General features: G+C 37.8%; 3 protein-coding genes across 3 annotated transcripts; 2 read left to right on the top strand and 1 right to left on the bottom strand.

Annotated features, from left to right (window-relative positions):
* The first annotated feature begins 965 nt into the window (after positions 1-965).
* LOC103323454 (CBL-interacting serine/threonine-protein kinase 21) lies at positions 966-4,371 on the top strand. Its single transcript, XM_008225452.3, is given in 16 exon segments — positions 966-1,426; positions 1,525-1,587; positions 1,677-1,748; positions 1,864-1,971; positions 2,067-2,138; positions 2,248-2,301; positions 2,449-2,511; positions 2,513-2,575; positions 2,661-2,750; positions 2,878-3,003; positions 3,103-3,210; positions 3,319-3,438; positions 3,519-3,584; positions 3,684-3,758; positions 3,851-3,960; positions 4,046-4,371. Coding segments are annotated over 16 exon segments (1,410 nt in total). The 5' UTR covers positions 966-1,264; the 3' UTR covers positions 4,104-4,371.
* Positions 4,372-6,331: 1,960 nt separating this feature from the next.
* Positions 6,332-12,355, bottom strand: LOC103323453 (uncharacterized). Its single transcript, XM_008225451.2, has 10 exons — positions 11,913-12,355; positions 11,106-11,173; positions 9,898-9,968; positions 9,413-9,691; positions 8,396-8,559; positions 8,240-8,295; positions 8,081-8,133; positions 7,856-7,976; positions 6,921-7,018; positions 6,332-6,587 (listed from the first exon to the last, which is right to left on the bottom strand). The coding sequence occupies exons 1-10, from the start codon at positions 12,230-12,232 to the stop codon at positions 6,516-6,518; spliced, it is 1,302 nt and encodes a 433-aa protein (XP_008223673.2). The 5' UTR covers positions 12,233-12,355; the 3' UTR covers positions 6,332-6,515.
* Positions 12,356-24,573: 12,218 nt separating this feature from the next.
* On the top strand, positions 24,574-25,520 carry LOC103323452 (pathogenesis-related protein PR-1). The gene has a single exon (XM_008225450.2). The coding sequence runs from the start codon at positions 24,911-24,913 to the stop codon at positions 25,277-25,279; it is 369 nt and encodes a 122-aa protein (XP_008223672.2). The 5' UTR covers positions 24,574-24,910; the 3' UTR covers positions 25,280-25,520.
* The last annotated feature ends 234 nt before the right edge of the window (positions 25,521-25,754 follow it).

Raw genomic sequence — 25,754 nt, 5'->3', positions numbered from 1 at the left:
TTTTTTAATATTAGTAAGTTTTTCTCTTAATTTTTGTTTAATTTCCAATTTCAATTGTTATTGTTAGCTTTTTATGATTAGGGTTTGGGTGTTAAATTTTGGATTTTATTGATGACTTGTCTTTTTTTTGGTTTAATCTATTTACTTGATCTCTGCTTTTATATAGTTTAGTTGTCTCTTGGTTTTGTTGAAGCTTGTGATTGTGCAATTGTAGATCTATATGATTGCACTCCCTACTTCTATTTGTACTCCCATAAAATTTAAAAATTATTAATTAAAGAATTGTTGCTACCACTCATTTCCTTTGCATATAAAAAAAAAAAAACCTATAGCCTATAGTCAATTAACCATGTAAACCTGTTATGGATTTCCTATAATAAAAAATTAGCCCACCCCTAAAAAGTTTCATGGGTCTACTTTGATGACAAATCTTCTGCTCCAAACTTTGTCTGATAAGAGTACAAATAGAAATTCGATTTTTCACAAACAAAGCATAAAATTACATACTAATTATCTTATAAAACATAAAGAATGATTAAAATAAGATTGAGACACGACTCTAATTTGAGTATAAACACCATATCAACATATAAATCGTATACGCAAAATCCTTCATTTGGTGGTCAATTATAATATATAAGCGCTGTGCAGAGGGCAAATTTGAACATGTGTTTGAGTTTAAGGATATTAATATGGGTTAGGCAGCTTAATTTCCTTTGATAATTAACAACATTGCATTCCGCAATTGGGCTTTGATTTTCCTCACCATCATTCTAAGATATTTAACAATATTGATATTGTCCCTTTTCTCCTTGACCATATCTACTGGAAAAACCCTACTTATCAACGGCTACCTTCCATTCAAAACACGTTTACCGTCCACGGTCCATACCAACTAGCCAACTAGTCATTGAACTTTCCAAATTCCATGCAAGGACTGACTCTGTGTCTCTCTCTCTCTCCCCACAAACACACCAAAGGAAAATGAGTTCTCTCAACTGGTAGGACTCAGTTATTAGAAACCACATGTGCTCTGTCAATTGTAGCCCTCATATATAATCACACCACCTCAGCCATTACGATGGCAGCTAATAAGCACGAGCTACTTCCTGAATTCGATCGAATGTTTTTTGTTTTCGAACAAGATTTACAACAGCCAGGATATAAGGAGCATTTGCAGGGGATTTAGGAGGAACAGAGATATTGTTGGAGAAGAAGGCAGGGGATTTGATTTGTTATTTGGCTTCTCTCAGAGTTCAGAAACATGGGACTTGCCAGCAACATAGGGAAGTACCAGCTCGGGCGGACGATTGGAGAAGGTACTTTTGCCAAGGTTAAGCTGGCACTGGACAGCACCAATGGCAAGTATGTTGCCATCAAGATCCTGAATAAGCATATGGTCATGGAAAGCAATCTCAAGAATCAGGCAAAACTCAAAATCAACCTTTTGATTTGATTTGTCCGTCTGTTTGTTTTCTTGGACAAAAAGAAAAACTGAACAAACTTGGTGTCCCCAAATTTCAGGTACAGAGAGAAATTAGAACCATGAAGCTTCTAAACCACTCCAACATTGTGCGGATACATGAGGTATATATCTTTAGCAGTTACAAAAGTTTGGTATATACAAATTTTGAGTTCAATGAATTTAGAGATTTTGTTTCGAATTTCGATTATAGGTGATTGGTACAAAGACCAAAATTTACATAGTAATGGAATATGTATCTGGAGGTCAACTCTCAGACAAGATGGTGAGACTCATCTACCCTTCATCTCTGATCCAACGAGAATTTTTTGGGTAGCTAGCTTTTTCATGTGTATGGTAATTTGAATTTCTTTTGTTTTTTTTTTTTTAAAAAAAAAAAGATGTATGCCAAAAGATTTAGTGAAGGAGAGGCAAGAAAGCTTTTTCAGCAATTGATTGATGCAGTGGACTACTGTCACAACAAAGGGGTATATCACAGAGATCTAAAGGTGAGCAAAAACTAAAACACAACCATACGCATCATTTTGCGAAAATTCTAGACAGGAGGTCCAGGAACTGACAAGGACTATGGCATATTATACAGCCAGAAAACTTGCTTTTGTGCGGTAAGGGGAGCCTGAAGATATCCGATTTTGGACTAAGTGCATTGCGTAAGGTAGAGACAATTTTGCAAATTCCTTATGTTCTTGAGCCATTATTTATTTACAAGTCCTAAAATCTGTCAATAAAAATTGGTGCTTCGCTGAAATTCTGATGATCAACAGCCTGGTGACCTGTTGTCAACAAAATGTGGATCTCCAAGTTATGTTGCTCCTGAGGTATGTAGTAAATCGAATTACGTTTTGTGAAGTTGTGCATAGAAAGAAAAATTATCAGCTCAAAATGACTAACCATTGTAATGTACAAAATTCATACCTGAATTTCACTTCGTTATGTGGTTGATCGCTTTCATTATTCATGAACAGCTGCTTGTCAATAAGGTCTACGACGGAGCAGCTGCAGATGTTTGGTCTTGTGGAGTGATTCTTTTTCGAATTACTTGCTGGTGATCTGCCATTTGATGACGCTAGCTTGATGAGTTTATATAGAAAGGTATACTTCAAAAGCATCCAATAAGCAAATCCCCATTTCGAATACAAACAAATTACCTGTATCTGAAACTTCTGCCCATGGATAGATTTGCAGAGCCGATTTCACATTTCCACAATGGTTTACAGAAAGCCAAAAGAAGCTGATCTCCAGAATACTTGATCCAAATCCTGAAACGGTATAGTTCTGCCACATTTGTTCGACGCTTTAAAGCATTTTTCGTTGAATAATGCAACATTTACCGTGTTGACTGATTATATCTTTCATAGAATACATTGTCTGATATGCTTCCTTTATCAAAGCAGAGAATAACAATACCAAAGATCATGGAAAATGAATGGTTTCAAAAGGATTATGTGCCTTCATGTGGAAACAATAGTGACGATAAAATACACTTAGATGATGTCAATGCTGCTTTTGATTCAACTGAGGTAAGCTCCACCATAATTGCACTACAGAGGAAATGCTATAATCACACTTTTAATACCAAATGTCATATTTGTGTTAATGTTGTTATTTGTTCCTAGCAGGAGAATGACATGGAGACAAAAATCCCAAAATCCGCAAGTTTTATAAATGCATTCCAATTGATAGCCATGTCAAATGATCTCGATTTGTCAGGTCTTTTCGAGGAAGAGGCAAGTCTGCAATGAAAAGAAATAGATTTGCTATAATATCTATCCTGCTTTTTTTTTCCTTTTTTTTGGGCGTATAATGAATATTGTTGAACTGCAATCTTAGTTTAGGATGAAAACAAGCAGAAAACAAGGATTGGATCCAAGCTTACGATTAATGAAACCATAAAGAAAATAGAAGCTGCTGCAATGGATGTGAGCCTTACGGTAGAAAGAACGAAAAACTTAAGGGTACAGGAAACTTATATTATTGCTTTCTTTTTCTTTCCTGTTTTCACAGTTCCTGCAAACTAATGATTTCTTTTCATCAGATGAAAATGCATGCAAAGCAGATTATGAATAGATGCTCTAGATCATATGTTGACATATCAGCAGAGGTGAGTAATTGTCATACATTTGTCTGACTCATATGATATGAATGAAGGATTTTAATTTCAATCTTTTGTATGCTGACGAACTCGAGTGGAAACTGGCAGGTGATTGAAGTTGCTCCGACTAATTGCGTCGTAGAAATATCAAGATCTGCAGGGGAGCTCAGAACATACAGAGAAGTATAATGACCATATCCATGAGCTGGTTTTTGCATTTATAATTAAAAAAAATTGTTTACTTACTCAGATAACATTATGTTGAAAATGTTCAGTTCTGCAAGAGTTTATCAAGTCAGCTGAGAGAGGAACCTGCTGTTTCATCACAAATGCAAGAGTCTGATGTGGTCAGCATTCAAAGCCAAAGTATCCCCAAAAAAGAAAGGTATTATTTTGCAATGATCACTACAAGTATATAGCATAGATTGCTGCAGCTGGCTGACAAACTATTTTTCAACCATTATATGCAGCTCTGAGAAGACAAATTCCAGAAAAATTAAAGACCACCGTGGCTATTCATCGTCTTGAGTAGCTTCTTCTTTATTTTTTTGTTTTTTGTTTTCTCAAGACCAAGTTACTGTAAATGCAGATTAATAAGAACCATAAAAAATAAGCCTGATTTCTGGAAAGCTTTTTTGCTTGCTGGCCGGAAGAAAAGAAGAGCAGAACGTTTTGATTGCTTTCAATTCTATTGTGTATTAATTTTTATGATTTTTACCCCTTGTACTTCTCAGACAAAATATGTTACCTGAAGATGACAAGAAATAAAATTTACAGTCACCTTGATTTGTTGAAATCAGATTTATATATTTGTCCAAAGATAGATTCATATTCAAGCAAAAACAGCTTTCTTAAACGATCCAAAAGCACTATTCTCTACTTGTTTACAAAACACGTCACAATCCAAATGCACTATTTTCCTGCTGTGACGAAGGCAATTTTCGAAGATTTATAAGTTCTTGCCTTGATTTTTTTTTTTTTTTCCAGAGCAGATTTGATTATTTATCTACAACGTGACTCCATATTCAAGCTCCAAATATACTTTCTTCAACAATCCAAATCAATATAGCTTAAACTAGTTCAGCATAACAGATCATATTTTAAAACCACTATACCCTGTTTTCTCCATTAACTAATTGACCTATTGTATCCCAAACTAATAAATTTATATCATAATCCAAAAAACAATGCAAATCTTAATACAAGCATGAAATTGAAGTGCCATGTTGGTGGTGGTGCATGTCAGGTATGGGGAATGCTGGTGGTGGTAGCAGTGGCAGCTGTAGATTGGTTCCGGTGGTGGTTGGTTTTAGTGTTGAAGGTGGCAGTTACGGTGGTGGTGGGGCCCTTTTGGGGGTGGCCACAACAGCGTGTAGGTGGAAGGGTTGTGATGGTGGCATGGCATTACCAAGTGGTGGAAGCAAGGGAAAGGTAGTGGCAACGGTGGAGCCAGCAGCAGAGATGAGCGATGGAGAGGGGGTGGCGCGAGTGGTGCCAACTGGTGAGGATGGTTGGTGCCGTCGCAGAGGGCAGTGGTGATGGCAGCCGTGGCATGCTTATGGTAGTGGTTGCAGTGGATGTCGTCTGTGCTTGTCATGGTGAATATGACTTCTTTAATTAAAAAAATTATCCTATTACATAGAACTCTTTTTTCCTCAGTTCGGTATAGTTTCTACTGCTGTAATTGGTTGGTTCTTAAGAAAGGGTACTGGGACCATACAGCCTCAAGGCTTTCCAGTCACTGAGTTAATTCCTACTAACGTTAAGAGCATGATTATCTTCACAACTTCCTCAAATGTGGCCAAAATTTTTGTGCCAGACTAGACTGGATATATTCAATTAAAATGGACATGGGTACAGTCTGTTGTTTGGTGGGCTTAAAATACATTACAGACTGGACATGGCTCTTGGACACCAATCCAGAATAACAAGGGACTCCAAACCCATCGATAGACATGGGTTTACAATGAATCTAAGCGCCTCGTCTCCCCAGCCTCCTTCGCATCGTCTGTACTCTGTTATCTAGTGGTTTGCCTTCTTCTCTCTTCTATCCTCTCTCACCTCTCATCTCCACTCTCCCCTTGCATTCGTCTGTACTGTTGTGATTTTTGCATCGAATTTTTTGTTTTTTCATATAAAAATTGATATTTATTATTATCTTGATATGAGATTGGGTAATGGTTAGATCTTGATATAAGTTTCAGTTTGGATTCGATGCCATGGGTTCTCTTTTCGGTTTGGTATTGTGAGATTTTTTGTTTTTTCCTTGTCTCAAAAACTGGGAATTGTTATTACTCTGAGGCTACAATGCATCAGAGATCCCTCTTGCATTCAATGTCTAATCCAGTCCATTGTTTGGTGCAAAAGTGAACTGCAATGGACTTAAAATCCCAGCCAATCCAATCCAGTACTTACATGTCAATCCTAACCAGTCCAAGCCAGCCTACCAAACGAGGCCCTCAAGTACAATAAGAATAACACAGCCAGTGTGACTACTTTTTCTAATACAAAGTTTATCAAAGTTTCAAGGGCCAAGGAGATCAATTACAAACTACAAATATAAATTGAAGGCTGAAATAATTCTTTAAGAGTACATTTTGGTTACACCGCAAGTTACGTAAATCAACTTATAAATGAAGTCCAGCACAAACTCAGACTCATCTATTCCTGGTTTCAATTTAATTACAAAAGGCCAGTATAAGGGTTTGATTACAAAATAAAGGTATTCATGCAGAAACTAACAACTTGGACATGGCTTGCAACAATAATGAGAGCTTACATACATCTCTGCATTTACATTTGACAAATATACATCACAGTATCTTCATAGGTGAAAATGTACATGACAAGCTTTAAAATTGATAAATTTAATAAAGCAGCAGCCTAATCCATTGTTGAATCACGTATTGGAAGAAATAAAAAATCAAACTTAAAGAAGACTTAGAGAAGGAAGTAATCTATCATATGGAAAACCACATCTGCACCATCAGAATTCAACCAGTAACTCTTCACCTGTATGGGCATGAGGGAGTGGATATATATAAGAAAAAGAAAACACACAACACCAAATCTTCTCTATGACAATAAATTTGTTACTAGTATAGTTCATTAGGAACTTGGACAAGTTCTATGACTTAAAAGGGGTTAAAATCTAGAAACTAACTTCTACCATATAGCAGTCTGCCTATATATTTGCTCAAAAGTTAAAATGCTTCCTTCAGTATTTTGTATAAAACAAAAAATTATATGTGTACATGCTTAGCCTTCAGTATTTTGTATAAAACAAAAAATTATATGTGTACATGCCACCAATTAGTCATAGCCATAGAGCCAACCAAAACTTGCCTGAATGGTATTATGAGCAATATATCGTTGTCGACTTTTTTGAAAGCTGACATCCACACGTTCCCAAGGTATCTGAGTAAGGCCTCTAATCATCTCCTCTATACACAAGAAACGAAAAATACTATTTAAAACTGGAAGTAAACCAGAAAAGAATTTGAATATATAACATAAGACAACCTGAAATCATTGTAAGAAACAGTACTCTGTCCTGAAGTCAATTATGAGGGAAAAAGAGAGAACATGTGTAACAGGCGGTAAAAAGCATGTTGGAAAGGAAAATTAGTATGTATCTGGCACTGCTGCACTCAGGCAACTCTGACTTCAGGTTTTGAAGTGTTGTTTAAGGACACATGAGTTATGTCATTCTCATGGCATATAAACCCCAAATACAGTAATACAGCAGAGCCTAGAACCAGGTGAATTGCGCAGACAGCTGACTCCTTTTCATCATCTGGCCTGGTCGACCCAATCATGATATTGAAGGATGGGACCTTTTCTCGAAAAACGAAATATTATAGTTATAAATGATGAAGAGGTTGTAATTAGTTTCCCCTTCTGTGTCTCCAATGATGACCACTCCTATTTCTCTCCTTGTCCAAATAACCGTGATTCCAGTGTCTATTAACATGATAGCGTGCAGAATGCATGGTTCAACAAGAAGTATCTATGTACGTTAACACAATATAAAGACTACTACAGAATACACCACTGATGTCCTACTTGCCCATCTGCTAATTGTTTTACCATTTCAAAAAAAATGGCCCATGTCTCTGCAAAAGGCCCATTGCTAGGCACACAACTTAAACAGTTTTGTCCTTATTGGGTGGAAAGACATAAACTTAGGACCTAACCAGCCACACAATCTGGCCCAAAGCCCAGGTCCCTGAGTTATTCCAATAGTTAAACACAACCAAGCAGATAAAAGTTTGACAAACCTTCCAAGTCTATTTTTTGGTCTTGAGCACATGAAGAGGCTTTCATATGAATATCATCAAATGTTTCTTGCTTGACATATACAATATGCGGATATCTCTCATTGGTTCCAAGTAGATTGGACTGCAAATAAGCAATGAAGAAAAAAGTACTGGAGTGAGTTTGGAACATAACCGATATATAAACTGAACAGGCATGACGTGGAGAGGGAAACAAGGAAGCCTTACCTTCGGAAGTTCATCTTGACGCCGGATTGAAGATGTTCTCCACCCAACCATATCTTAAAAATCAGTGAACTTAAACAAGACATTCATGGTTTTAAACATATAAACAATGTATGAGAGATATCAATATTTTCAAAGCAATATAAACCCGAAAAAGGATACGATCGTAATTTGCATTAGCATATGCCACACGGCGCTTAAATGCACGTAATGCTGATCTGCGCATGCCAGAGAAAAATATTGTATTACCATTGACAAAACTGATTATAATTGAATGTTTATGAAATCAATGAGCATTATGGACATAGTATTACTAACATGAATTTTAGGTCATCAGAGTCATTAACCATTCGAAGAAGAAGAGGAGGTCTGCCATCATCATCATCTGTTAGGAAGAGATGCTTCCCGGATCTCCCAGCAATAAAGTGTGCAGTTTGAGAAGCTCTTCTCTCAAGAAAAGGAAGACCACAGAGAAATGGGAGCTGTGGAAACAAAGTTAACAAAACAGAGTTAAAGTTCACAAAACAAATGTGATAATCAATTAGAAATAGAGGTGTATGATAACAGTGCACAAATTCTCTACATTTACTGAGAAGATTCTCTAATATAGAATGGAAGTAACAAATACATTAGGAAGCCTTCAACAACCAGCCACTTGTCAACACTACATATTTCAATGCTTATCTTATCAGTTTTCAAACCAAGCATATCCTTCAAATCCCAAAACGAATTACTAAAAATCAATAGTAAACAATTGAATGATAAATAAGAATGTAGAAACTTGAGAATGTAAATAGAATATAGAAAATAACTAAACATATAGAAAAAAGAAGGCTCTTTCTGTGTCTCTGTCCGTCTCTGACTCTCACTCTTCCACACACAAGCACACACAGACTCTCACACACACTATGAAAGGTTCCCTAGCCAACACCTTTGTCCCTCTCCCTCTCTCTCTCCCTCTCTCTCTCACACACACACGCACACACACACACACTATGAAAGGACAACAGATTTCTAGCAAACACCTTTGTGTGCATAAATGTTCAATTTTTGTTTATCCATAGCAAACACAACAATTACTTGATCTACCTGTTTATTTCCACTATGAAAGGACAACATCTTTCTAGCAAACACCTTTGTGTGCATAAATGTTCAATTTTTGTTTATCCATAGCAAACACAACAATTACTTGATCTACCTGTTTATTTCCACTATGAAAGGACAACATCTTTCTAGCAAACACCTTTGTGTGCATAAATGTTCAATTTGTGTTTATTTCCATAGCATGTTCAATTTGTGTTTATCCATAGCAAACACAACAGTTACTTGATCTACCTGTTTATTTCCCCTTGAACCAAGATGTGGTGTTGCGAACGTTATAAAGTTCATTGGTTCCAGTCCAGCAATTGTACCGTGGTGAGGCTGGTCAAGGGATTGTGTCAAATTATTTGTATGCCCTTCAATTAAGCAATTACCATTATGACCTGAGGGTTCAGATTTTGGACAACGTTCGTAGAGCCTCCCGATGGCATACCTTGCAACCAACCCTCCTAAAGAGTGAGCCACAAATGATATTTTCCGCACCTCAGACCTATTTCTGACAACAGCTAATACCTGCATCACATATTATTCTAGAATTCAAGATTTGAATAAAGTTCAAATAAAAACTTTCTAACATTGGTATTTGTCTTTGCAGTTTTCTTATATTGGTGAGTACTATACATGTCATTTTCATTAAAAAAAATACCCATTTGAGGATAGTTTCACAAACCAAGGGAGCTACGCTAAAACATGAGGACAAATATGCTATTTCCAAATACCTCTTCAGCTAGCCTTTCACCCATCATGTCAACACCATCAAATGTCATCATTGAAGAGTTACATTCACTGCCTGCAGGCAAAATACCAAGTCACAAAAATCATGCATTCTGGATAAGAATGATTCCTACACTAAATTTGCAGCAAAGGAGGAACTTGTAGAATTTGAATGTTTTGATTATTAACAGCTTTTATACCATATTACAGCATCAATAAACAGATATCAGATACAGAAGAGCATCGACAATTATTATTATTATTATTTTCAAATGAAAGACAGAAGCCATCTTGCTTTAACTTTGCAAATTATTATCTCGCTTTAACTATCTCAAATCAAACTTTGTTCGGATTTCCTGGTTTATACAAGACTATAGATGGGCTAAAACATAACAAGGTTTAAGCAAGACAGATGTCATCTCAGCGAACAAATTCAAAATTCCTCTCCCATCTTGAAACACCAAAGTGTCATCGAAAGGAGCCTCAAGCATTGTATTCAAATTATTTGATTTGAACTTTGTGTTGTAAATTTGTCTGTGTGAATGTTGGCTTGTTTAACTCGAAAGGTTCAACTCAACTACACCTTTGATATAGTTTCATAATTGGAGTAATTGGGAGTTGGGGGGATAGGGGTACTCTAAGATGAATTTTCAAGCATGGACAGTGGAGGCAGGGCCAAGTTGCAGATGGTGGATGGCCATGCCCAATTCATTGGGAGCCAAAGATAATTCATTTAATTGATTTCATCTTTGATTTATTAATGGAGAATGCTACTTATCCCAACTTACATGTCCCAAGAAAAGGTGCCACACCCTTGCTTAAAAAAGAGAACAATGTGTAAACTCTAAAGTGAGCATACCATGAGTGCTGGAAAGGAAACGTTGGGAATTAAAGTTGGGTTGTTTACCATTGTCCCTTATTTGACCTTCACTGACACGTTCAATTCGTATGAAATTTAGTATAAGGTGGATGGAGGAAACTACTGCCAGATGTATCATGTAGTTCAGATTCAGAACAGACTTAGAAAGAGGGTTCTTAATCATATTTTTCATTCAGTTTTGCCTAGGATTTTAGTATACGCAGTCAAATCCAAACTTGACCTTCCACCAATTAAATAAATGTTTACAAATAGAAAAGAATCTAATATATTTAATTGCTTAGTATATTCGGTGCACATGTAGAGAGGAAATCATAAGTGACAAGAAGCACTCACGGTGCACAATTACTTTATCAGGAAGCTTGTTCACAAACTGTTCTGCAGCATATCTCCAGTCTGAAGCACTGAAATCACAGAAAAATTTCAAATGAGATGCAGCAAAAGCATGCTTAAAAAATGACAAACAGCATGATTAGTCAGGGAAGGACAACATAAGAATTTAGAATATTTACAAAGCTAAACTGGCATATCCGTGCTTCATAGAAATGAGCTAAACCAAGCCAAGTGATGGGGTGTTTAGGCTTGGCTCGACATAAATGTACTCGAGCTTAGCACAAGCTTGGCTTGAATATTTCTTTCCAAGGTTGAGCTTGGTTTGGTTTGTATGTGGGATGTGCCAAGCTTGAGCTTGTCTTGGCTTTGCTTGGACATAAGCAAAGGATGAGTCTTACCATGAGCCATCCGGCACTCAAGTCGAACTCAAGTGGCCTCGTTGTGATGAAATTTGAACTGCTCACAAGTTTTGCAAATCAAGCATATCAAAGTTAAAAGCTTGATTTGTATTTTTTTTAACAAGCTTAATATTTTGCTTGATTTTGGCTCGTCTCTTTCACAGAGTCGAGCTGCCAAAAAACAAGCAGAGCACAATACAAAACCGACGTTTCTCTTAGTCTACAGAATAAAGCATTGAAGGCAACCTTAATTATCTTTTAGATTGCTTCATTCCAATGAGGCATACCATTTCCAATTCTACTTTAACAATCACATATATAACTATAATTTTACACATATCACCACATATACTGAGATTAAAAAAAACAAGTACATTTTATCAACCCACAAATTATAATGGGAAAGGCGAACCTGCCGATGATTCCATTGACCATAATGACAAGATGTTCAGGCACAGCGCCGCCCTTGGGGTGGGAGGCGAAGACATCCTCGCCGCCGCTGTCGATCTCCACCTTAATCTCCCGGCGGCTGGGGTCCCTGAAGCAGCCTCCGCCGCCTATAATTCGGTTGAGCAACTCCATCCGGGTCCGGTTTACCCACCGCCTACGCTCAGAGGACCGAAACCCTAGGTTGCCGCTGCAGCAGAGGGCCTCGCAAGAGCGGTGCTTTCGGGTCGGGTTGGCAGCGTGGACCGTGGTTGCGGAATGGAGGGGAAAAATGGCCGCGATCATGTGTTTTAGAGAAAGAGAGAGATGGAAGGTGCTGTCAATGAAAAAGCGTTGAGTAAAGTATGAGCAGTGAAATGGAAGGTGCTGTCAATGAAAGCAGTGAACGAATGTAGGCGCGGAGATTACCGGTTTTTTCCTTTTTTGTTGGTATATTCAGAAATCAAATAAAAAATTATTTAATATTGATCCTTTTTCTATTTTTGTTTTGATTAAATCAGCTTTGCAAATGGTCTGTTCATATTGTGAAAGATCAATCCAGTAATATAAGCACGTGGTCTTGACACGTGGTATTATTTTTGGGCATTTCAGTCAATGATGACCCAGCTAAGCGCCTGCTCTGCTGCTGCGTTTGTTTGTTTCTTTTTTTTTTTCTGTTTTTAATTTTTTAAAATTAAATCTTTTAGTTAATTTTTAAATTATTTTTTTAAAGTTGATACACTAGTTTTAGGTGATTTACAAGTTAATTGTTGACGTGGCAAATGTAAACGCTCCACTTTATATGATAAATGTTTTCATTGTTTATAAGAAGATAACACTTCGGAGAGAGAAATCGTACTTATCAAAAATGGGCTTCATAGAAATCGGCTTATGTCGAACCAGCTTTGTTTCATTTAAAAAGGGGCTTTGATTTAATAGTTAAAACTACTTTGTACCATAGCATTTTGATGGACACTACTGCATTTTTAGTAAAAATGTTATGAAGGCTCTTTTGAATAGCATTTCAGAAGAAAAAAATGCCACTGACACTGGAGCAGAGGTTCCATTAACCACTGACATTGTTTGATTTTCATTAGAAGCTTGAAAATCATGTACACATTGTTTGTTATTTGCCATATGGTCTGTAGTGTGAGGACGATACAGTGCAAGCGCATTCCACATACTTTTCATTTTTGCTAGATGCTCAATGAAGGATTTTCCATGGTGTGACATCCCAGCAATATCTTTTTGCAATTGAAAGACTCGAGCAGCATTATTTTGATGTCCATACATCTCCTTGATAGATTCCCATAGGTGAAAAGCAGATTCTGAAAAAACTGAAAATTTCTGCAATTTGAGGTTCTGTGGAATTCAAGATCCATGACATAACAAGTTGGTCTTTAGAAAGCCAATCCTTGTACTTTGGATCATCAACATTCGGAGCTGAAATTTTACCATTTATGTAACCCAGCTTTGACCTTCCTCCTGTTGTGCGCAGAAGCGTCAAGTGACAAATATGAGACCGATGACAAAATTCGAAAAGTCTGCCTCTTCTAATAGCTATTCAGTATGGATGTTAACTTAAGTGCTTTCAACAACATACTCACATCCATGATGGCTCCAGCAGCCTCGGTAAGGGTCGGCGATATGTCGAGCAAATCACGCTTGCGAAAGTATATGAGTTGATGAAATTCTTTCTCATTTTGCCATGGTTTCTCGAGAAGCAAACACACAGAGCACATACGAAATACAAGAAGAAGAAGAAAAAGAAGAAGAACAAAGCAAGAAATAGAGAGATGAAGATTACCACTGAAATTTCTATTCCGATTTCAAGAAACCATGCGAATAGCGAAACGATATATATATATATATATATATATATATATATATATATTTTAAAAGAGTATAGACGGGTGGCAATACTCTTTAAATATTTGAATTTATTATATGTAATGCGTAGAGCCGCTCAATATTTGAATTTATTATATTTAAAGAGTATAGCCAAACGGCTATACCCTTAAAAATATTCGAATTTATTATATCGTCATGAGTATAGCCGCCCGGCTATACGCTTTAATACTCGAATTTATTACATTCAATAGTATAGCCGCTCGGCTATACTCTTTAATTTTTTCCCCGGCCTCTCTTCTCCCAGATATATTTCTCGGATTGAGTCTCTTTCCCTCTCCCAGATATATTTCTCGGACTCTACAACTAGAAGAAACTATGGGAAAGTTATGTTTCTGTTGGGGGTTAAAAAGAATAAATACCAGCGAGACTTGTTTTTAGGACATGGAAAATTAGATTCATGGATTGGCCTAACATTTTGGAACACTAAAGTCAGAAAGAATGACTGAGAAAGCTAATAGATGGAAATCATTAGAATGGGAGGTATCAGAAAGAATTTAAATTCTCCTTTTCCAATATCTCATGTATAAATAATAAAATTAAAGAAATAACTCAAAAATATTTTCAAGAAAACTTAAAACAAGGTGTAAAAGGTGATATAACGAGGTTTAATCTCCTTGATGAGGTGTATAAGGTGGTGATGTGGGGGTTATATCCCATCCAAAGATGTCAACATACAGCCGATAATTAGAGCACATAATAGTTTTAATTTTGTTTAAAATAAATTGATGAAGCCAGTATACGGTTTTATTTGTTCAATACATTCATTGACAATGTATATAACATCTATGAACAGTTTTCCAAAATGGTATAGTCATGCCTTACTAGCTCTGTTATTTTTTTAATTTTCTTTTAATACATTGTGATATATATAGTCCCCTTCTATTGAGGGACACCCTTTAGGGTCCACTACGAATTTTTTTTTCAACAATCCAAACAATCTATTTTTAAATTCTACATTTATAGATCATCCTTGCAAAAAATTAGGCAAATTGAAAACTATTTCGACATGCAATTGTGTCTTACAAAATCAATGAACATGGTGCTTAAAGAAAGTAATAAAATTTCAATAATTCATTTGAGTGGTTAAATGATATCAGATTCAAGTGATTTTTTGTAGAGATGATCTTTAAATGAATGTCTACAAAATATACAGTTTGGATTAGTAAAATACAATACGCAGTGGGCTCTATAAGGGTGTCCCTTAAATAAGTTTATTTGAAAGATCCCTCAATAGAAGCTATATATATATATATATATATGCATGACTTGAAGCTATATATATATATATATATATCAATCCCTGATTTTCTTACTTGAGAATTCCTGCTAGATGCACAATGGCACCCAAAAAAGATAAGCAAAAGAATCAGCAAAACAACCCAAGCCATCCCTACGCTCCGAATCCTCCCCCATCCATGAGTCAAAATAAGCCGAAACACCCAAACAGTTGGTCTTTTCCTTGTTGCCCTCCAATCTCAGTTGCCACACCAATATCAGTTGCTAATAGATTCTCTAGTTTAGGTTCCGATTGGCCCAAATTCGCCCCAGATTATCAAATCGACCTTAATCTCGCTGATCCTTTTGATTGATCCTCAACCTGGTCCCTCGCCTGCCTTCAAAAAGACATCTCCTATATGCCCAAAAGCAATTTTCACATGTTTGTTGTTGAGCCTGTTATGATATTAATTCTGATCCAGTTGCCATAGCCATACACTATTTTCCCCGGGATTTCATTATATGCGCCCAGTCCATACAAGTCTCTCAAGTATTATAGAGATATATTACTTGAAACTCAGTCAGTTGAAATTAAGCCGATAAAGGATCGTGATCACCCTGAGATCATCATTTATCATTCCCTCTATATCCACAAAGTCATAAGTCAAGATTCTTTCAGTAGCCACCCCTATGAGTTGAAAACCCTTTAGTCAAAATTGCAATATAATTATTCTGATTATATTGAAGCCTGGTATTCTATTTTCCTCCACCAGGACTTTAGTCATTCCTGGTTTATAAATTTTGACAATAAGTTCAAATGCTCCTTTCCCTACTGGTTCCTCTATTGGTGGGAAAAACATGGTCTAGTTGATGAAATTCTGCTGTTTCACCATGAGCTAATTCGCCATTTCACTAAAAAAGCCAAGTTCTCCAAAGTTGATTTATTCTTCCCAAAACAGTTGATTTATTCTCCCCATACAACCCTATATATATATATATATATATGCATGACCCAAACACTGAACGAGGAGTGGTGAGATTTTCAAAAAAGATCAAGTTCATGGGAAGGGATTTGGTAAATACAACTTGGTTAATAACAATTGCGAAAACTTTGCCAGATATTGCAAAATTGTAGTTAGGCATCTGAGCGAATTTAGAACAAGTTTATTTCCAACGCTTAGTTGCTGCTTTTTCTTCTTCCAAGTCTTCATCATGCCTATGCGTATATGTTAAGTTAATATATAATTGGTTATTGCGTGTTGAAAATGATTTTTTATTTCTTTTTACCTTGTTTTTCTTCTTCATAAGTTAATGTTAGTTTTTGTTGCCAAATTAAGTGTGGCATCAAATGATTCACCTCTTTCTTAGAACGTGACATTTCAATACCCAAAAAGAACTTAAGGTTCCCAAGATCCTTGATGCGAAAATGGGTATGAAGGAAACGCTTTAAGGGAATTGATGCCAGCAAAACTATTTCCCCTAATCAGTATATCATCAACATAAATCAAGAGAGCAACAAAAGACTTCCCTCGTTTGTTGGTGAATAAAGAATAGTCTGCTTTAGAGTGAGTGAAATCAACAGCTTGGATGGCTTCTGCAAACTTAGCGAGCCACTATCGGGAAGTCTATTTGAGACCATACAAAGATTTGTTGAGGCGACATACTAGGTTCTCCCATTGGTGCTAAAGACTTGGCGATGGAGTCATATAAAGTTCTTCATGGAGATCACCATAAGGGAATGCATTGTGAACATCCATCTGGTGAAAAGTCCAAGAGTGGGCAGCGAAAATAGCAAGAAGACAACAAACAATGATCATCTTGGCTATGGGAGAAAAAGTAACGTGGAAATCAACCTCTTCAATCAGTGTAGCCCTTAGCAACGAGACACGCCTTGTACCACTCAATAGAACCATCAAAATTATGTTTAATTTTGTAGACCCAACGACAACCAATGGGATGCTTGCCAGCTGGAAGAGGGGTGAGAGTCCAAGTATTATTAGACTCCAAAGCATCAAGTTCAAAAGACATGGCCTGGCGCCAATTAGGATCAAAAGTTCTGCAGCATAGGTACTCCTGCGACGTAGAGATTAGTAATAAAAGCAAAGTGTGCTGATGTAACACCCCGACTCCAAATTTATTGCCCATTTTAATTCATTTGAGCGAAATTACGAATTTACGTGAGATAGGGGTATTTTAGTCATTTTCTTATTGGAAGGAATTTGGGAATTCTGCCATTGCGTTGAGTCTGTAGATGCGTAGTAGGCTTGAATCGAGCCGTCGATGGCACAACTATAAATATTTGAAAAGGGTTTTGTTAAAAGTCAAAAATAACCCTCAGCTCTCTCTCTCTCTCTCTCTCTCTCTCTCTCTCTCTCTCTCTCCCGCTCTCTCTCTCTCTCTCTCTCTCTCCCCCCTCTCCTCCCTGCTCGGACGCCACCGCAGCCGGCCACGTTTTGGCCGGCTATTCATTCATCCGCCACCACTCGGGTTGGGACCGGTCCTAAAATGACCGGACTGGCCCCACCCGTTTCCGCGTGCGATCCGAATTGCGAAGAAAAACGGCCTTTTTAACTAGATTTTCCGGAGCTCGTTCCGGCGATTCCGGCCACCAAATCTTGCGATCAAGGTATGCTTTCTCATCTATTTTCCGAGCTCTAACTGCCTATTGGGTAGGAATTGATCAATTTGTAGCGTAGTAACTCGATTTCTGGAATTGGGTTTCGCCGGATTTCGAGGGGAGATTCGCCACTTCCGGTTAGTTTTTGGGGTATGCCCAAGAACAAAAGTGACGCCAAATTAGGTGTATTACCTAGGGTAGGAGTCTTGGCTCTTGATTTGGAAGTTTTCCGGCGATGCAATATCGTTTTGGACACACGCGCTGCCGGTGCGTGTGGCGCACGTGGGCACCGTGAGTTGAGGGGAATTTTGTCCCACTGCGATCCTCTCGATGTCACGAGCGCGTATGTGTGCTCGGATCTCATTTTGGATACCGTTAGAGTCCCGAACGGATATCGCATATCGCGTATTTTCCGGGTTCGCTAGGTTTGGACCGATGGATGGTCCTGAAGTTATAATATGTTGATCTAGGTATTACCAGGATTGTGTAGATTCAACGGATCGTAAAATGGAGTCCCGGATACTCCGGAAATGCCAACCCTAAGGGTAAGGTTTAGTAACCGTCCGATCGTGCGATCGTGAGCGATCCGACCATCCGATCTAGACCAAGCTTGTAGGACGTATGTCCTAAACCTTGTAGAACCTATAGGAACTGTTATATCTGAATTTGGAGGTTGTGGGCCCCTCGGGCCTGTTTGACCCTAGGTTGACCGTGAGACTTCCGAGATAGTCTTACCTTTCTTAGAGGGTTAGAATGACCTTAGTGACAGGTCTTGAGCATTGTTGAGTTAAAGGGATATTGTGGGTTAGGATATAAATTGGTGAATTTAAATGGGGGAGTTTATGGAATGCTTTATTGGTTGAGGTTATTATAGGATTAGAAATTATATATTATATATTTAATTGTGTGGTTGTATAAAAGTAAATAAAGGGATCGAATGTTAGTTTATAGTGCTATACGCACTACCCCACGTTCCCCCCCCATATTGTGATTATGTTGAGGCCTTTAAACCCGTGCGGCTGGTGAGAATGTAGCCAGATCCCAAAATGAATAGTACAATGGCTGGTGAGAATGTAGCCATGCCCAAAGTGAACAGTACGATCTGGTGAGAATGTAGTCGGCCCAGAGTTGAGGTCGACGCGTCTTTGGATTAGCCGGCGTGTTGATGCACCCATCACGTGGCGGGTGCGTCCCACGATGAGGAAGATATGATTGTGTGCGGGCTGATGAGAATGTAGCGGGCCCGGTGTTAAGGTCGCATCCTTTGGATTAACCGGCGTGTTATACGTGGCGGGTGCGTCGACGTATGAGGGGAGATAAGATTGTGTGCGGGCTGGTGAGAATGGCCAGGCCTAGTGTTGAGGTCGCACGCGTCTTTGGATTAGCCGACGTGTTGACAATACGAGGCCGGGTGCGTCCCGTCGTATGAGGGGAGCTATGTGATTATGTTTGGTGTGTTGTGATGGATAAATCCTAGAATGTATGAAAGTATGGCGGTAATGGTTTAGTTGATATTAGGAGCCAGGATTGATACGAAAGAGCTACGTGTGGCTTGATCCCTTAGTAGGGTACGTAGGCAGCCTGAAGTTACTAGGTGCAGCCACAGATTAGACCCCACTTAGGTGGTCTTATTGAGATTGGTTCGGACCTCGTTGTTGGTCCCGAAACTTGGTTGAATTGAGGCTTGTCCTGGGACTAAGTGAGTGAAGGTGTGCATAAATAGATTTTGAATTTATTATATGCATGTTTGATGCATTAAGTTATTTTAAAAACATTGTGGGCAGTTCTGCAAGAATCTTTTGAAGGCCGGAGGCCATTTATGTAAATTGCACAAGATTATATTGTGCGTGCTGCCGGTTGAGTTATAAAATGTGTTTTATGCAGGTGGAAATTTTGGGAAATGTTCAATTTACAGAGAGACTACTGAAATTTGGCGGAGTTTCGTGCCCTTAATCCTCTCTCCAGTAAACGAGGACATAGATTTAATAAATGTCGGGTCTCTCGCAGGTTCGTCTCGAGTTCCAGGAAATTGTCTGTCAGCTGAAGTGTAATCAAGCAAAGGATATCGAGTACCTTTAATGGGATCCTGAAGACAAAAACGACGAGTGTGGAGGTTAGGACAGGTGACTTGGGAACATATAGTATCAAAGGCGCACATTAGGAACCTTAGCGGTTCATTGGTGGGTTTCAGTATTGGAGCTAGTGAAAGAACCTATTCTGTGATAGGTTCGAATGGACGGGAAGGCGGTGGTAGTGACTTGCACTGTTAGAACGAAAAGGAAAAATGGTTTCCTCAAATAAGACATCTCTACTTGTTAAAACATTTTTGGGTGTAAATAGATTTTAAAAACTCTAGGATCAAATTTCCTAGTATGGTGAACATTATTGGCATAAGCAAGACAACCAAAAACCCTTGAGATGGGAGTAGGAGGGTGGCTTACTGTATTGATGTTCAAAAGGGGTCTTTTTGGAAATGAGCAAGGTAAGGAGCCGGTTGATAATGTGCACGGCTGTGAGGATGCATTCCCCCCAAAAATAAAGTGGTAAAGTGAGCTTGAAATCGCAAAGCCCAAGTGGTCTTAAGGATGTGGCGATGCTTGCATTCTGAACACTATTTTGTTGCAGTGTGTAAATACAAGAATGTTGGTAAATGGTACCATGGCTCCCTTAAAAACTCTTACAAGGGTAAGAACTCTCCCCTATTGTCCACATGGATAGATTGAATGCTACTATTGTATTGTGTATGAACATAGAATAGAAAAACTTTAGAATCCCTTGTGCCACATTCCCTGTCAAATAACCTTTTTTTCCCTGGCTTGACATATGAAGCAACATCATCTTCAACCAAGTGCTATGATTGTTTCCATTCAACCGTATGGTGAATGGGGCAGCATAAGTATAATTGCGAACTATAACAATTGGTTGTGCCATGTCAAAACAATTTCGAGTTTTGAAGCATTGGAAGCACCAGATTTTATGGGCTGCGGTGGGGTTGTCAGGGATATCTTTGAAAGTCATGAAGAAGAGAGAACAAGTTTGAATAATTGTAATTGATATTATATTTCTCCAAGAGGAGGATATAAATACAACCATTGTTTCTTCAATTCTCATTTCCCTATTTAGAAAAATGGAGACGCAATAGAACGAGAAAATAAAATAGAAAGCGAGAGAGAATAGAGGTAGAAAGAAGTAGAATTGTCAAGAAAAAAGAGAGGGAGATTGAATTTGTGAATGCGGTGGAAAATTGGGAAACACCTTACATTTCTAGCAAAAGCTTTGGTATCAAGATAGGGGTTTCTTGGGGACTTTTACAGAGATTGATTTAATTAAATTTCGTGAGCATTATATTATGCATGGTACTATTTGATTGATGTTCCTTGTATTGGGTGATTACGTACTCTTAACTATTTGAATAATGTTGACATAATTATATATGCATTTGTGATGTTTTAAATGGCTACGTTGTTCGTGAAGGGCATAATTATATCATGTCATGGAATTTGGCTAGAATTTAGGGTTGAGAAAATAATGGTGGAAAAGAGGGTAATGGAAATAGTCTTTTGTGTAGTTGAGTTTAACTTTTGGCAAGAACCAGGTCTCAGGGATCCCACAGTGCACATGGTTTTTATTGGGTGATTCGGGACTGACGATAGGGAGTTAGACAAGATGACTAACAAAAGAGGAATTATGGGATGATTGAAATGGGTGCTAGTTCATATAAATGGGCATTCGGGACCAAGTGGTACAAGCATGGTATGAAACGTGCAGGTCTGCTTATCCAGTTATATGAATTAACATGATTAGATGAAAAGCATTCATGCATTATTAATAATGTGATATTTCGCTGTGTGATTGTATGTCACTTAATTTAATTATATTAATTTCCATACAAAAAGATTTATGTCTCTACTGAGCTGTAGTTTTGCTCACCCCTAATAGATTTTGCAGGTACTGAACCTAAAATCTAGAGCTTGAGATGATTTTGGCATATCTATAGAGTGTATTGTGTATATACCTTGTGGATGAATAATGAACTACTATTCTTAGTGAACTCTTGAGTAATTCTAACTTTAAAATAATGTAAAATTTTTAAGATTTCAAATGTTGTCGTTTCCTGTTGAATATTCTATGTGAAATATTTATTTTATTTACTTAAATGTTTCTTCATATTTTAGTTATAGTTTTTATTAAATTCTATAATTAAGATGTGAATCATGTCTTAACCCAAGGTTACGTAAATCCATGGGTTGAGGCGTGACAACCACACTCAAAAAATTCCCCGTACTTATCCCCATATCCGTTTTTTATCCTTCATACCTCAACTCATTAGTGTCGAATCCCCACGAAGACCCTTATTTGGGGAAATTGTCATCCCTTTCTTTCTCTCTCTCTCTGCGTGGCGCCGCTCATGGTCCGACCCACCCTGTCGCCGCCCTCCCACAACCTATGCAAGCTCCAATTTTGTTGTTGTTCAGGTTTTCACAAATTAAATTTGCAGAAATTAAAAGGAAAAAAAAAGATCACAATCCTAAAGCCTAAGTGAATAAGGAGACGAGATAGAGAGGGAGGTCGGGGAAGGTGCGTTAGGGGTGAAGAGTTTGACATCAACAGGGTTGCGTCTTGTTCTTCACTTCTGTTGTTTTGCTCTTCTTCTTTCTCTATCCCACCCAAATATCTCGGTCCCAAATGAAACATGAAGCCTATCCAAATCCAAGAAAATCTCCAATGTCTCTCTGAATTTGGCTAAGCCTTTTTCACACACACATGCTCTCTTCTTAGAGTAAGTCCACTGCAGTCTGCCACTGGGCAACATGCCCCCTAGGTGAGGTCTCGGACCTCCACGAAACAATTCAGCTCGAGCAAGCCCTTGGTCCCACCAGCTCCGGGCAAGCCCACGGGCAAATCCTGCTGGGTTGTTGCCCTCGGGCCGATGTCATGCATTCCACAAGCCAACAGTAAAAAAATTTGAAAATCAGCCGATGTCGTCTTGACCCACTGCACACAGCCCAACGGTTTATAAGGCGCGTGGCTTCTCCGAGCCTCCGATCAAAAATCTTGCCCAATCCAACGATTGTCCAATTTTAAGCTTAAAAAAAAAACAAAAAAATTCTAGAAATTTTTTCTATAAATACCTACCAATATTATTCACTTTTCACACCAAATATTCATACAAATTCATCTCATTCCAAATATTTTTCACTTTCCACACCAAATTTTCAACTGCAAAATTTCATTTGTGCAAAAATACAAATGACCTCTTCCATTGAAGCTGGAAGGGTCATGGAACAAACATTCGAAGAGGTCAAAATCTTGGTCACGAGGTAAAAAAAATAAAAAAAGTACCGTTTTATTCAATTTAATGTCATTATATTTATATATTTATATATATATATTTCTTGCATTTCCAATTTCCTTTTTTTTTAATAGATTATTCAAGGGAAGAACAAAAAAGAGGAAAACCATTGCACATAGCTTCTCAAGTGAACAATGCCTGTAGTCGAGTTCCAGTGGTGCATTCCGTGTCGGAAATAATGAGCACTATTACGTCATCGGAAGAAAAATACTCCCCTAACGTCGTGATCCGGCGGAACCGCCTCCGCCTAATAATGGAGTTGTCCTTATACTCCATTAAGTCAGACTATGAGGACTGGGAGTTTTTCAATTGTATGATAAGTGAGTTTGTATTTTCAATTGTATGTGTGAGATGTGAATTTTATAATAAATATGGACACGTGGCAACCAAAAATCTTGTCCAAAAATTTAATTTGAAAATTTTATCCGAAAATGTTATCTGAAATTTTAGGTGAGAATTTTATAATAAATAGTGTCACGTGGTAACCGAAAATATTATTTGAAAAGCTTATCAAAATTAATGGTTCAAAGTATAAAAAAATAGGAAATAAAGTACAATGAATAGTATTTGCCATTGCCCTAGCCTTTTAGGGTGGAACAAAAAGGCAAGGCTGCCACTATTCACATGAATAGTAGTTTTGCCTTGCCTTGCCTTAGCCTTAGCCTTTTGGGTGGACATGCTCTTATGGCTTTGAATGTATGCTAGTTGGCCTGGGGAGAAGCGTGGAGAGAGGAGGAAGGGGACAAAAAAACAGAGAGGGGGCAAATGGAGTCAGATGGGTCTGTGGGTGGGGATAGGTTTTTAATTTTTTTTTTCTTCTCATTCTCTTGTATTTTTCCCAAAGAATATAATTATTTTTAATAATTTAACATAAAATTGGATGAAAATTGGGGGAAATTGGCTAAAACAATGTTCATATTTTTAATTTTATAAGAAAAAAAGATATTGGGTCCATTCAAAGTTAGGTACAAGTTTAGGGGGCAAATCACCAAGCAAAGTAAATTTTAATGGTTCCAATACAACAACCACCAAACACCAACAATAATAAATATTGTAATATTCCAACAAGTATATATTTAAATTTCTTGTACTTATTTGTTTACTTTTCTAGCATATATTTGTCTATGAAAAATTATCATTTTCTAATTATTGAAACAAAAAAATTGCCAATCGGGTCTAGGCTAGTGGCCGCAACTAGAAAACATCATATTTTCCATGGAAAAAAGCTCGGTCTCAAGTTGAATCACATGACCCTTAAATAGTTTGTGTGTGAGAAATCATCTCTTCATTAAAAATAATACAATAAATAAATAAAATACAAAAATACAAAAATTAAATCTTTGGAACCTAGTTTACTTGCCACAATATCTTGATTGTACCTAAAGCTTTCTTATGCCACGCATCATGTTCTAGAGTGCACCATGGTGGGCACAATGTCCCCTAATAAAACAAAACAGAGTTCACGGACACAACATTAGCCAAATTCACGAGAGCACCTTCAATCATACATAGAGACTTATATATAATATGCCATGCAAAGAAAACCAGAATCCACAACACACCTTCCAATTATAAGCTCCCTTGTGCTCCAGACATTCCTACTGCGTGTGGTTCTTCTTCCTCTCCTCTCCAAGCATATGCTCCCAAACGAGACCTAGGACAAGCTGAAAAAAAATGAAGCCCCAATTCCTCATCTTCCTCTTTGTCCTCTACATTATTCTCACTTCCAACTCTATTGTTTCAGGCACTTCTCAAACACGTTTTTTCCAACAAAAACCCAACAACGAGACCGATACTGAGGGTCTCAAAGCAACTATGCTGGGGTTGCATAGGAGAGTCCCTAGAATTTTTGTACCAACACAATTTGGTCAGGGCAGCCAAGTGGGAGATGCCTTTGATGTGGGACTTTCAGCTTGAAAAATATGCTCAATGGTGGGCAGGCATAAGAAAATCGGACTGCAAGTTGGAGCATTCGTTCCCGGAAGGCGAGTTCAAGCTCGGAGAGAACATATACTGGGGCAGTGGCTCGACTTGGACGCCGAGTGACGCAGTGAAGACATGGGCAGCTGAAGAGAAGTACTATACTTATGCGACAAACACGTGTGAGGCTGGGCAAATGTGTGGGCATTATACTCAAATTGTGTGGAAGAGTACAAGAAGAGTTGGGTGTGCTAGGGCGGTGTGTGATGATGGAGATGTGTTTATGACTTGTAATTATGATCCGGTTGGTAATTATATTGGGGAGAGGCCATATTAGTAACGCTCAATTTTAAGATACACACATCTTATGTGGGTATGGGTTTAGTTAAGAGCTCTTCCCACTCTGCACCTGAGTCAATAACCTCTTTATAGTTTAGATTAAATTAGAGTAGATTATATATTGTATAAACAATATATAATATTATATATGTATATGGTCATCTAGCTAGGCCCTAGGTGTGGGCCCAGTTAGTTCATGTGGTTGAAAATTACAAAAGCCAAAGTCTTGTACAAGTATATATATATGGCTGCCAGTGTGAATTAAATATGTACGCTGCTAAATATTTTAAACCAGGAGCCTGTCTTGCATTTTGACCGCATTCTTCCAACCCTGGCTTGGCTACTTGGTGCGGAAAGTCACACCTTATTGCTTGCACGTTGTCCTTATTCCTTGTATATGAATTCATCAGAGCTACATAAAATTTATAATAAAAAAATTCATGGCCGTAGAAAAATGTATAAAAGAAAGAAAT

This window comes from Prunus mume, linkage group LG2 (assembly GCF_029339155.1).
Source record: "Prunus mume cultivar Tortuosa linkage group LG2, ASM2933915v1, whole genome shotgun sequence".
Taxonomy (NCBI): Eukaryota; Viridiplantae; Streptophyta; class Magnoliopsida; order Rosales; family Rosaceae; genus Prunus; species Prunus mume.
This window is presented reverse-complemented; position numbering and strand designations above follow the sequence as displayed.